Below are 12,462 nucleotides of genomic sequence, written 5' to 3'. Positions count from 1 at the left end.
GGTCCACTCCAGGGCATGCCACAATCGAGCCGTGTCAAACCCCTCCACACACCCCTAACAAATTCCACGGCAATGACCATAAAAATAGTAGAGTGCGTGTCCTGGAAGGAGGAGGTGAAAGGCAGGGGAGGATTGCGGTCTGTTCTCCTGACAAATCGAGCGCAACCCCCTCGAGGGCACATCGAACGGCAATTAAAAATTAAAATCTAACTTTTGTAATCGATATTGGCAATTGCGGCGCTCTTCATTCTGCACTCTGCACGGCCCTACACTGCACTTTCCAATCGGCTTTGGCGTAGATGGGTCTATCAATCAACTGTTAATTGGGCAGCTTCATCAATATCTTCCGCCTCTGATCGGACACTGCACGGCACCCTTTCGGGCCGCAGCCAAAGAGTATCTCTTTAAAAAGAATGGCCCAAAAGAGAGCCCAGAATGACAACTGTCAAAAGTCAGAGTCAAAAATATTGAGCGATGACCAAAAAGGGATCTTGTCACGCTCAAGAGCCAGAAAGATGGTATTGTGACTGTCGATGCGAGTGCCGAATCATCGCGATTTGATTGCAATTTGCTGCGAGTGTCATCATTCACACTGGATTTTATTTCAGTTTTCAATTCGATTTCAAAATAGTCCCGAAACCACAGCAATGTCCTGTGTCCTGTGTGCTGCTCCTTGCTGCACAGCCGTCACTTTGAGTGATGTGACAAATCGACGTAAAGTGCTATCCGAAAGTGTTTCCATTCTCAAACGGCAATGGGCTCGAAATCCAAATAAAAAGTAAACTCGAATGGAAAAACTGGTTTGGATATTTACACGGAAATGCATTTAAATCATTTGCTTAATTTGCTTGAAATTTACATGCAAATGTCATTAATTAGGACACACAGGGCCGGCGTCAGTCCCTTGGGTTCCCATAGCAATTGATTCAGAGTTTAAATCCATTTCGATTTCGATTCCGGGTCCAGTCTCTAGCACTCCTCTATTCAAATTTCTCCTTGCTGAAGTCTTAGGTGATCCTTGTTTCAGTTGCTTCTCTATTCTTTATTCATGTGCGGCATTAACCAGTCGTCTGTTCTTTATTTCATTATCATTTAGGCTCGGGTCGAGGGTTCAGACAGCTTTGATTTGGTTCCAGCGCACTTAAAAGCTGATAAGGCAGACAAAAAGCAATATAAGCAATATTCAATGTTCCGGGTACGTATTTCTGCATCTAAGTCCTGAAAAGTATCACAAGCATATACGAATAAAGAGTTATATAGGTCTACATATCGTATACTATACAGTTCGAAAGCCTTCCTGACTCATTGAAAGGAAATTGGAAAAAGGAAACCCTCTCCGGAAATAGTTTCATAAGAAACTTTCCCTCGAGACTCATGGCGCCCACAATACCGCACGAAGCCAATAATCGGAGTGCAGGACCTACCTTCGGCCCAGCATATTACTGGGTTAGGGTGGGGGCCCAACCACTTGACCGGCCATTCGAGGGCACTCTGACGAGGAGGATGATTGTGGGCTGTCGGGTCTAGGTTCGGTTTAAGTACCGCTATTACCGCATTAGGCGAGCCCCTCCTCCCCTTCGAGATTCCGCAATCTGTGCGCTCGCTGTGGCCTGGTCATGTTCTGCGGATTATACTGCGCCTGTGCCGACTGTGGCGTCGCGTGGGGGTCGTCTCTCAGCTGGAATTTGCAGTGGCTGCCATGAGTCATGTGCCACACGACCGAGGCAGGGTGTCCTTGCCTGCTCCACCTGCAAGCCGCCGACGCCGCCAGCGAGTGTTCAATTCCCATTTCAGTTTCAGTTTTGTTTGGTTAGGCCAAGGTGCTGCAGCAGCTGTCGCGATGAGGCATGCTCCTGTCAAAGCCGCAACGTTTAGGCAACAACAATAGCAGCAATAATTGCACACTTCTGCCTTATTTTTGGGCAGCAAACAAAGGAACACCGAGGGAAAGAGCCGCAGAATGTCCCATTTGCTGAGGCGCACCAAAAAGTCCTGTCTGAAGGTGAGTGGGAGGTAGGGAGGTGGGGAGGTGGTGGCCGAGGGAGTGGGCAATCGATAAAAAATCGATGCCCCTGAAGGCACAAAAATAACCATTTCACGAACACGCGGAACAGGAAACAAGGAACCTCCGCCTTCCGTGTAGTTTATTATTCATACGCCGCGTTGCCTGCTCATTTGAACGATTTATTTTTAACGACTTGCATTACAGTTGCTGCGCAGGATATCAACTTCAAGGCAACTCTTTGTCCAGCGTCTGGACGAAGAGGATGGCGACGAGGATCAGGAGATTGAGCCGGCCGAGGGGGAGGCGTATCAGCAAAAGGATGTGAACAGCAATTGCCACACGGCAGAGGCCATCTACGAGGAGCTGCAGCTGAATGAGTGCAGTCCCAAGCCTGACCAACGCCAACCTCAACCACAACCACAAACCGTCCAACACTTTGAGTATGCCAGCGAGGCAGAGGAGGAGATGGAGAAGCAGCCACACCTGCACTATCCGGAGGCTAAGCTCGACCTGAGGAGTAGGTACTTGCTTAGCTCGAGCAACTACGAGGTGCTCGAGTCCACCCCCGCCCCAGGCTCCGGCATCGAGTTTGAGCGCGTGCCCTACAAGGCCAACGTGCGCTATCTGCGCCACACCCCGTCCAACTCCAGCCTGGATCTGCGCCAGGCGGAGGAGTCACAGAAGCAGCAGTCGCAGCCAAAAAAGAAGACGCAGCAGCTGCAACAGATGCAGACTGCAGCCAGATTCCATCCGTGCAGCATCAGCCTGGGGTCGAAGATCGAGGGCAACTACCACAACGTGATGATCATGGAGCCGCCGCACGACGACTACCCCATCGTCAAGTGGGACATCAATGGCAACTCAATGGACGACGAGAGCCTCGATCGTTGGCAGCTGTCCACCCACTGGGATGACTTTGACAGTCGGTGGCGTAGGGCGGCGACCGGTCACTCCCACAACCGATCCCAGTCGCAGTCGCAGAGGTCGAGCCACCAGTCGAGCTCCTGCACCCTGGAGACGTGGATCGATGAGGCAGAGCCGCATAGCCTGGGGCCCTTCGTCGACGAGCAGCAGAAGACCCCACAACCGACAGGAACACACAGTAATCTTTGCCTTAAGAGCTTCTAAATTCGGAATTCGGTGGCCTTTGACTTTGAACACCGCCCGAATTAATATAGATGTAACCAGATATGTGAGAAATACTTACCCCGCTACTTATGTAGATACATGTGAACGTGTACGAGTATTGTACTATATGGTAGACCGCAATTTTCATTATAGAAAGTTGTTGCTAGAAATCCATTAAAATAAAGGGTTTGCGACGCTCCTTTGGCTCCATACCTTGAATGCACTTCAAGCAATTTGTCTCTCCTGTCTCTCGAACCGGGGAGCACGAGCACCCCGAAGAACTCCCCGTTCCTCTCTCTCTCTCTTTCTCTCTACAAAGCGGACGGCGCACGACCTGCACGTGCTGAACATGCGTGAGAATCCCCGGACCTTTGGCTTTCCCACGAGCCACGAGCCACGAGCCACGGCTGCGATTTGGGTCTCGATTGCGAGTCCGTCGGTGGTGTGGTGCAAGTTCAACTCGTCGTGCACTATCCATCCACTTGATTAGGGGTGGGTTCCGTTCTCAGTTCCATAGTTGCCGCCGCTTAGAGATTGTCCCACGCTGGGCCTGGCATTGGCCATTAAACATTTTCACTTTACTTTTTGCTACATTTTGAAACCTGAGCGACAGCATGCCGAATCAAATTAAAAGCACGTTTTTTATTATTTTCCATTTTCAATTCATTTCGAAATTGATATGAGAGCGCATTAATATCAAGCATACGCCACGGAAATGAATACAGTTTTGGGGGATCTGATCTGAATGGGTCAGTTTTTGTCGCGAATTGTTTGATGATGAGAATTGTGTGGGCGAGGGAATGGAATGCAATAGAAACTGATGGGGTGGGCAGACTTTTTAATTTCTTTTCAAGAGTTTCTAATCGCAATTACATTGAGAGATATCAGTGCGCATTCACAAATATTTGTTTCCAAGGAATGCAAAAAGCTGGAGACCATCAGTATTCCCGCAGCTGGTGCAGTTGATATCCGCAAATCTGGATATCTACAGACATAGAAAAAAGCCCTGAGTATTGAATAGTGGCACTGAGATTTATAAATTTATACCCATACATTTTCACCGAGAGTGGAAATTGTAAAAAGAAAGTGTTTCTCACTTACGTTTTACCATTAATATGAAAATATTTTGATATAAGTATTTCATATTATATTCATATTTAAATTAAATATTTCTATATTTAAATTAAATATATTTCTTATAAATTTATGATATTTTCTCTATTTTAACTTCTTTATACTCGTATTTAGCTTAAAGATAAAGAGTATTAAAGTAAATTCTTTTAATTTCACGATGTTTTTTACTTAAAACCGCATATTTAATTAAAATATGGGTTCGTTTCTTAGGTTAGGTTAGGTTAACCCGGACGGCCCTCAGCGGGGCCACGCATAGGCCAATCTGGCCCTAAGTTATCCGGATAGGGGGGGGTGTATGAACCGTCGCGGGAGTGTTTAGGTGGTTTTAAAGTCCCCGGGAATCGAGGTGCTTTTAGCATATGCCAGCAGTTCCTGTGGCGTCCTTTTGGAGGCATTTTCCAGTGATGCCAGCACTGGGGCGCCCAGGTATCTCCTTCTTGCCCTTGAGAGAGCCGCACTGTAGCAGATGAGATGTTCCAGGGTTTCGATAGCCACAGGTTCATCACATTTCCTACAACTGTCTCTGTGGGTGATGCCTAGCTTAGCTGCATGTGCAGCAGCCAGACAGTGACCTGTAAGTATTCCCACTAGCAATCTACAGTCCTTTCGTGGTAGGTGCAGTAGGTAGTGGCTAAGTTTCTCGTTTCTTATTACTCTGGCATATTTCTCTAGCTGTAGCTCTTACTACCATATTTGATTAGGTTTTTTAAAAGCACTACCCAGGAAGCAAAGAAAATACACTTAAAGGACATGTGAATATAAGCAACAAGCTATCATTTACTTTAAAATACTAAAGAGAGCCAACAGAAGGGTAGCCCTTAGTTATTGGGTAAGTTATTAATTGAAAAGTACATTCATTAATGATTTTCCACTCTCCTTTTCTTGTTTCTACCATTTTCCGCTCTATATTTTACCCAAAAATAGATAATAAAAGGCTCAATGTCAATGTACTTCAACTGCTTGATTGCCTTGTAATTAAAATGACCTCAGCACAAAGGAAATGTATCGATTTCATCTCAGGCACTAGGTCAACACACCGCCTTCGGGCACCTGTCCACGCATTCGTCTTATCTCGGCCCCCGGGATGCGGCGGTGGCTGCGGCTCCCGTAACCTTGAGGCAGCACTGACCTAGAAATGTGGCCCAAACACGGGACGGGACGTGTGCTCGTATGCAGATAAAGGTCAACGGCGGCCGTTGCACTTGTTGGGGCACGGCGCCAGGGCCACGCCACACGACCGGCCGCTGTTCGGGTCGCGTGCTCCAGTTCCAGCCATTCCACGGGCCAGCAGCGGCAGGAGCAAGTGGCAGCATAAGTCAGCCGGCGGACAGGCAGACAGACTGACGCCCACGGCGATGATTCAAGGCGATGTCGTGATGCTGGTGCTGATACCGATGCTGATGCCATCGACATCGATGACAGGAGGATGCAATCGCGCCCGTCCACACAGTGATTGCTCTTTTGCCCGGCATCAATCCATCTATTCCTCTCGCACACCAAGTCCGTACTGCTCACTCCAAGGCCGTCTCTCTCTTTACTCTCTCTCTCGCTCACTGTCCGCCCTTGTTCATTTGTTGGTTTTTCGGCCTTATAGCGATCATCGTGGACTATTACCTACCCCCAGCCAGCGCCTGAGTCCTGGAGAGCGGCGGCACGCGTTGCCAAGGGGTGGTTGCTGCTGCATCTTATTGGGCGTTTGCCGGCGGCGTTAGAAAGGGGTTGAGCGGCGGCAGCGACGACGGCAACGGCAACGGCGGTCAGGTCGTCCGCTAGTCGTGTGCTGCAAAATCAGTCGAACGCCGTTCGCGCACACGATAAGTCACGTGTTCAAGCCAGCTCCGCTCTTCGGTTCCAAGTCCAGATCCAGCCAGTGCCGCAGGAGAAAGAATCCCAAGTGATAAGACAATCGCCCAGTGTTCCCAGTCAAGTGTCAAGTGCGCAGGATCAGCAAAGGACAAAGATGGACCACAACATGCACGTGAATGCCCCACTCCACCATTGGGGCTATGGGGCAGGACCGGCTGTGGCCTTGCCAGCGACCGCCAGCACCCCCCAGAGCCACTGGGTGCAGCCGCCGCAGAGTCATCACAGTCAAGGACACAACAGTCTGAAGCGGTCGCTCTCCGAGAGCGACTGCGACGACCTCTACTCGGAGGAGTCCTCCAAAGAACAGTGCGTATGCGTAATCTGCCAAAATATCCGTGGGATCTTCTTATTAACATTTTGTTTTCTTCTGATCCGCTCACAGAATCTCTCCCAGTCAGCCGGGAAGCTGCCAGCTGATGAGCCGCAAGAAGCGTCGCGGGGTCATCGAGAAGAAGCGGCGCGATCGCATCAACTCCTCGCTCACCGAACTGAAGCGTCTGGTGCCCTCGGCCTACGAGAAGCAGGGATCCGCCAAGCTCGAGAAGGCCGAAATCCTCCAGCTCACAGTGGAGCATCTGAAGAATTTGCAGTCGAAAAGTAAGTTTCAATATCTTGGTTGTGGAAAAACAGAATAAGAGATATGTTAAAGGTTATGGGAAGTGCAGCGATAGGGAATTTCTCTCGTGGATCAGAATAACAGTTTGAGATCATTATAATCAATTTTCATTAAACATTATGGATAAGGATAATCAATAAGGTTTTCTGCGATCGGATAAATCATTGAAATACTACAAATATGATCCAACATGAAGTTGAGAAAGGAATAGACTATTAATTGGTATTGAAAAAATCTTAACAGTTTCGGACAACTATTTGTCCTATTATTAGTCTTAAACATTGTCTTAAAGTTCAATATTATTTGGATAAATCATGAAAAGCACGACTCCAATATCCCACAGGATACGATAGGCTAACAATTGAAACACTAAACTGGGATAAGTGTTCCACTAATTATTTGAAATCTGAGTAAACAGTCCTAACCTGTTGTCCCAAAACAGGAGGGAGGACAAGGGTAAGGGGAAGGCTGGCATTATGGGAAAATTATGATTACCGCAAACACAGAGACAATAACAGCGCACCGCCCAAGTGAATCTCGAATCTCGGGGCTTCCCACGCTGCTCATTGCCCGCCTCCCACTGCCTTTGAACCACTCGCTTTTTACACCCAGAAGCGGGCGAAAATTGCTTCCACCCCTGGAAGCAACCATTAGCATTAGCAGTGCCACCCCCTGCCCCTAGCCCTGCCCCTGTCCGACTCTTCACATCCCGAACAAGGACATGGGGGTGGTTGTTTAGGCAGTCGCGTGGGAACAACTATTTTAATTGTTTGCTCTGGTCTGTGTCGATGTGGATGGATTAGACAGCTTATTGACTTTCGCCTCCTCCTCCTTCTTCTCTTGTTGCAGCATTGGACTCGCTCAGCTACGACCCGCAGCGCGTGGCCATGGACTACCACATCATTGGGTTCCGAGAGTGCGCCGCCGAGGTGGCCCGCTACCTGGTGACCATCGAGGGCATGGACATCCAGGATCCGCTGCGCCTGCGCCTCATGTCCCACCTGCAGTACTTTGTGCAGCAGCGGGAGCTCTCGGCCCAGAGCTGTGCCAGTCCCAGTGGCTGGTCGGCTTCCGCTCCAAGTGCCGCAGGCTACCAGGCCACGAGCAGCTGTGCAGCCCCTCCCTACCAGACCTATGCCTCCGCAGGAAATCCCGGAGCAGCCTATGTCTCCAGCTCATCTCTGCACAGCTATCCAACGTTGAGTGCATCGCCCTCGCAGCAGCAACCGCAACAGCAGCAGCAGCAGCAGCATGGTGGACGGACCAGCGTCTCCAGGACGAGTGGATCAGGTGTTGTCAGTGAGGCTCTGCCACCTCATGAGCTCCACTCCGATACCAGCAGCCAGCAACAGCAGCAACAACAACAACAACAACAACAACAACAACAGGTGCAACATCAGCAGCAACCTCCCACCCATGTCCGAACCCAGACCACGCCTCAGCCGGCCCAGCAGCCACAGCAGCAACAACAACAGCAGCAGCAACATCAACAGCAGCAGCAACAACAACAACAACAACACTACACACACGATCACACTGTTGTTCATCCGGAGCAACAGATTCCCACCTACATAGATCTGACCAACAGCCACCGACCTCCAGCCGGCGGGGAAACCCTCAGCTATAGCACAGCTCCACAGTATCCAGTGAGCGGAGGACAGGATTACAACAACGCCAGCGTCCTGCAATATGCCACGCCCAACGGGGCCAAACCCTATCGACCCTGGGGAGCCGAGATGGCCTATTGAAGAGGTGGAACAGTATCCGGAAGTGAAAAGCCCAGAAAACAGAGTCTAGTCAGGCCCAGTGTGATAGTCTTAAGTTTGGCCTCCTCCAGGAGATCCTAACGAGAAAATCTCGTTGAGATTAAATACAGGAATAGGCACATTAACTAGTAATCTAAGAAACCATCTATCATCTAGAATTACGATCTACGAACCTTTTGTGAAACTATTGTAAATAAAGGCATTTGTTTTATAAGAAATATGCAAAAACGGAATGGCATTTAGCATAAAGAATGGGAGGAATCTAAAGATATATACGAGATATATATCCTTGAAGTATACCAGTGCAGTGTATACAAAATTCCCTTTTCTAGCTGACAAAGAAAGGCGGCCTGGAGTATCTCTCCATCCAAACAGAGTTTTATATTTTTTACTATGTCGAAGTAGCCCGGATTCCACATAAACAACAAATATTAACGAGTCCACCGATACATGTCAGAGAACGACAACAAGCGTCTGCCGCGATGGTGGTCGGGAGGAGTCTGCTCGGCCATTGCGGTGACCACCACACATCCGCTGGATCTGGTCAAGGTGCAGCTGCAGACGCAGACGCAGGCCGAGAAGGTTTCGGTCGGCCAGGTCATATCGAATATCTATCAGAAGGGCGGTGTCACGGGCTTCTACAGTGGCATCTCTGCCTCCTGGTTTCGGCAGCTAACCTATACGACGGCCCGCTTCGCCCTCTACGAGTACGGCAAGAATTTCGTGGACGCCAGCAACGTCAGTGCCAAGGTGCAACTGGCGACCTTTGCCGGCGTCTTCGGAGGCATTGTGGGAGTGCCGGGCGATGTGGTCACGGTGCGGCTGCAGAACGACATTAAGCTGCCGCCGGAGAAGCGGCGAAAGTGAGTACCGGTGATCATCCGGAGTGATCAGCGATATGTAAACGAATCACTTCCTCAGCTACAAGCACGTCTTCGATGGCCTGTACCGCATACAGAAGGAGGAGGGCGTCAAGAGTCTTTTTCGGGGAGCCGTGCCCGCTGTGACCAGAGCCGTGGTCCTGACAATCGGCACTAACGCGACATACGATCAGGTGAAACAGGTCGTTCAGGGCACCTTCGGCACAAAGGAGGGCCTGCCCCTGCACTTCCTCACCTCGACGATAGCCGGATGCATTGGCACCATCATGACGCAGCCCATCGACGTGATCAAGACCAGATACATGAATGCCAAGCCGGGCGAGTACTCCGGTCTTGTCGCGGTGGTCATAAGCATCTTCAAGGAGTCGCCGATGGCATTCTACAAGGGCTTTATTCCGGCCCTGATGCGGGTTAGTCCAAACACGATCATCACCTTCATGCTGTACGAGCAGGCACGTCTGCGCTTTGGCTACCTTCCGCCGAATGCCAAAAAAGAATAGTATCGAATATCCACGGCCTCCCACTCCGCCGTAAAAGTACTACGATACACAAATTGTTAGTAATCCAAACCCCTCATCGTATTGTTGCGTACCAATTGGCCTGGAAGTAATCCCCTCATGCCGTAATCGCGACTAATAAGCTGCCACCGTGTTCGCCCGCTCGACCACTGACCGTTGGTCAGCAGAAACAGCGATGGGGGTCAACGGCAGTGCAGCGTGTCCATATGGAAATGATGTTTATGGTTTATGAAATTTGCATAAGCGCAGGGATACCCGTATACCCCATGTACCTGTGTGGCGAGCGCTAACTAAAAACAGAGACCGAGAAAACCCAGTCCAAATGAGTTAGTTAAGCCGGCTGCACGTTCGCCGCTCGTAATTAGGAAACAGGGGCCACAAGGTGCAAAGGGTCGAACCAAACCCTCGCCGAAACCCCGGGAGCTACAGAAGAAACAAGAATTTTCACAACAACAAGCATAACTGGAAACCAAATGGGCCCAAGATTTTGTCACCACTGTACATGTGTGTTTTACAAATTATATATTTTTTTAATTTATTCTTTTTCGTTAATTTGTGAGTTAAAATTGAAAAGTATAGACCTTTAGACCTATAGTTTCTAATTATTGTATATATAAACTTATGTTGAAGTTTTATTCAATATGGATACATCACTCGAAAAGTTGAGAAATATGTTGAGGTGAAATTCCGAATGCTAATGCGCAATATCTAATCCAATTTCAAACTAAAGGAATGCGAAATATATCCTTAATTCCTTTGTCCATACTGGAAAAACACTTGAGACCAAATTACATTTGTAACCGAGCAACCTCTCAGTTGCGTGGGAATATTCCGATCTAACCCCTAAGCAGCCATGCACCCACTGTTTTTTATACCGCACTTAAAGAGTATTGGGATATATTAGATTTGTGTTAATGTGTGTAATAGCAAAAAGGAATCGTTTTCGACCCCATAAAGTAGTCATGTCTATCTGTCTTGATGAGCCCTTAGATCTCAGAGACTATGAGAGCTAGAAAAACCAAATATTGTACTGCTGTGAAAGAAAGAAATGTATTTCAGGTGCAGGTACAAACAGTAAAAGTGATATACATATATGAATATTATCAAACTGAGTATCGGATAACATAGTTTCCGAACGTTTCGACCGATTTTTTGTTGTTTGACTGTTTTAAAATTTTAAAAGCCTTGGACCGCCCAAGTAAATTGTAGACGACTTAATGTGGGAAGAACTTTAAGAATTTATAAGCATTTTATAAACAATTTTATCGGCCCAGTCTTATTTTTCATGTAAGCGAATCAAAATAAGTGCCAAGGTATAAAACAGACGGTGGGACTTACGTCTTTAAATGAAGAAATGTCCCCATAAAGCAACGTAACTGTTATGGAAAAAACGGAAAGAGGTGGAGTACGACCAGGTCTTGGGCTTACTGAATGATCTGTTTGGTCATACTGATGAGCTTCCACGCCACGCACAGCTCCCTATTCGCCATCATACCCTCAACGCTCATCTGGAGGACGAGTTGTTCCAAATCATTGCGGGTCTTGTAGTCCAAGCTCCTGCAAAGGTTTTTAAGGGACTTCAGGCGCAGAGTTTTAGCATCTATGTTGCATTCTGGAATGGAGTCCACTATCTCGGATTCCACCTCTGTGTCCTGTAGATCTAAATCAATTTGATGTGTGCCATCAATAGAGCTACTCGAATCGGAGTCTTCATGCCAGAGTTGGTCATCTTCAGCGGGACACAGTAGATTGCTACTCTAGCTGCTGCTCCCGTCTTCCGTGGCAGTGTTCTTTATCTGATCTAAAAAAAAGAGCAAGAATTAACATTTAAAACAAACTCGAGCGAGTAGATCCTCTCTTTCCCTCTATTTTGTTTCTTTCATTACAAGTGCAAGCCAAAGTTTTGATTTTTGTTTGCGGTGTGAATTGCCCTCAGAAAATGGCGGACATAGCATCTGCAGTGCACTGGTGTGTGCATGGCTAGATTTTAACATGCGCTTGAGCTGAGAGAATTTTAAGCCGGCAAAACTACATACATATATAGAAGGAAAGAGAAAGAATAAATAAAACTCACCTTTTCATCCATAATTCACCAATTCTTTCTGTCTGTCTTTTTTCACCGAACAAATTTGAACACACCAATAATGACACTATCGATAATATCGATATGTATATATGTACGATACCGTACAAAAAATGCTTCCCCGGCAATCCTCTATGACGCATAATAATTGATCCCAATGCTTCCATGCTTTCGACTCATTCGTTTTTGCGCAACTTCTCTCTCCTACAGCGAAAGTGGAATGAAAGCAAAGGCTCCTTTGCTCATCTTTTTCTCCCTCTCTGATGCAGAGAGAGATCGAAAGGACACCTGTTGGTGAGAGTTTGACCGACAAGGGAGTGAGAGGTTGCGTAGGTGCTCTCTCATTTCATGATCTCGTTTTCCTTTTCTTCCTAATTGTCCTTTTTTCCTTCTCACGGCGGAGCTCAATAGGAATTACCGCTGGTGATTCTTGTGTGGTTTTCTGTACCCGCTCGTTTTTATAAC

At 47.9% G+C, this 12,462-nt stretch overlaps 3 protein-coding genes across 3 annotated transcripts; all 3 read left to right on the top strand.

The window, feature by feature from the left end:
• The first annotated feature begins 1,767 nt into the window (after window positions 1-1,767).
• On the top strand, window positions 1,768-3,362 carry LOC6590128. Its single transcript, XM_002016203.2, has 2 exons — window positions 1,768-2,002; window positions 2,210-3,362. The coding sequence occupies exons 1-2, from the start codon at window positions 1,961-1,963 to the stop codon at window positions 3,131-3,133; spliced, it is 966 nt and encodes a 321-aa protein (XP_002016239.1). The 5' UTR covers window positions 1,768-1,960; the 3' UTR covers window positions 3,134-3,362.
• A 2,865-nt stretch (window positions 3,363-6,227) lies between these two features.
• LOC6590127 (hairy/enhancer-of-split related with YRPW motif protein) lies at window positions 6,228-8,497 on the top strand. The gene is made up of 3 exons (XM_002016202.1): window positions 6,228-6,439; window positions 6,516-6,730; window positions 7,599-8,497. The coding sequence occupies exons 1-3, from the start codon at window positions 6,228-6,230 to the stop codon at window positions 8,495-8,497; spliced, it is 1,326 nt and encodes a 441-aa protein (XP_002016238.1).
• Window positions 8,498-8,965: 468 nt separating this feature from the next.
• Window positions 8,966-10,498, top strand: LOC6590126 (mitochondrial dicarboxylate carrier). The gene is made up of 2 exons (XM_002016201.2): window positions 8,966-9,378; window positions 9,437-10,498. The coding sequence occupies exons 1-2, from the start codon at window positions 8,966-8,968 to the stop codon at window positions 9,894-9,896; spliced, it is 873 nt and encodes a 290-aa protein (XP_002016237.1). The 3' UTR covers window positions 9,897-10,498.
• The last annotated feature ends 1,964 nt before the right edge of the window (window positions 10,499-12,462 follow it).

The sequence above is a fragment of the Drosophila persimilis genome, unplaced genomic scaffold, assembly GCF_003286085.1.
Source record: "Drosophila persimilis strain 14011-0111.01,24,50 unplaced genomic scaffold, DperRS2 tig00000002-arrow-pilon, whole genome shotgun sequence".
Lineage (NCBI taxonomy): Eukaryota > Metazoa > Arthropoda > Insecta > Diptera > Drosophilidae > Drosophila > Drosophila persimilis.
The sequence above is the reverse complement of the archived record's forward strand: the minus strand, read 5'-3'. Positions and strand labels throughout refer to the sequence as shown.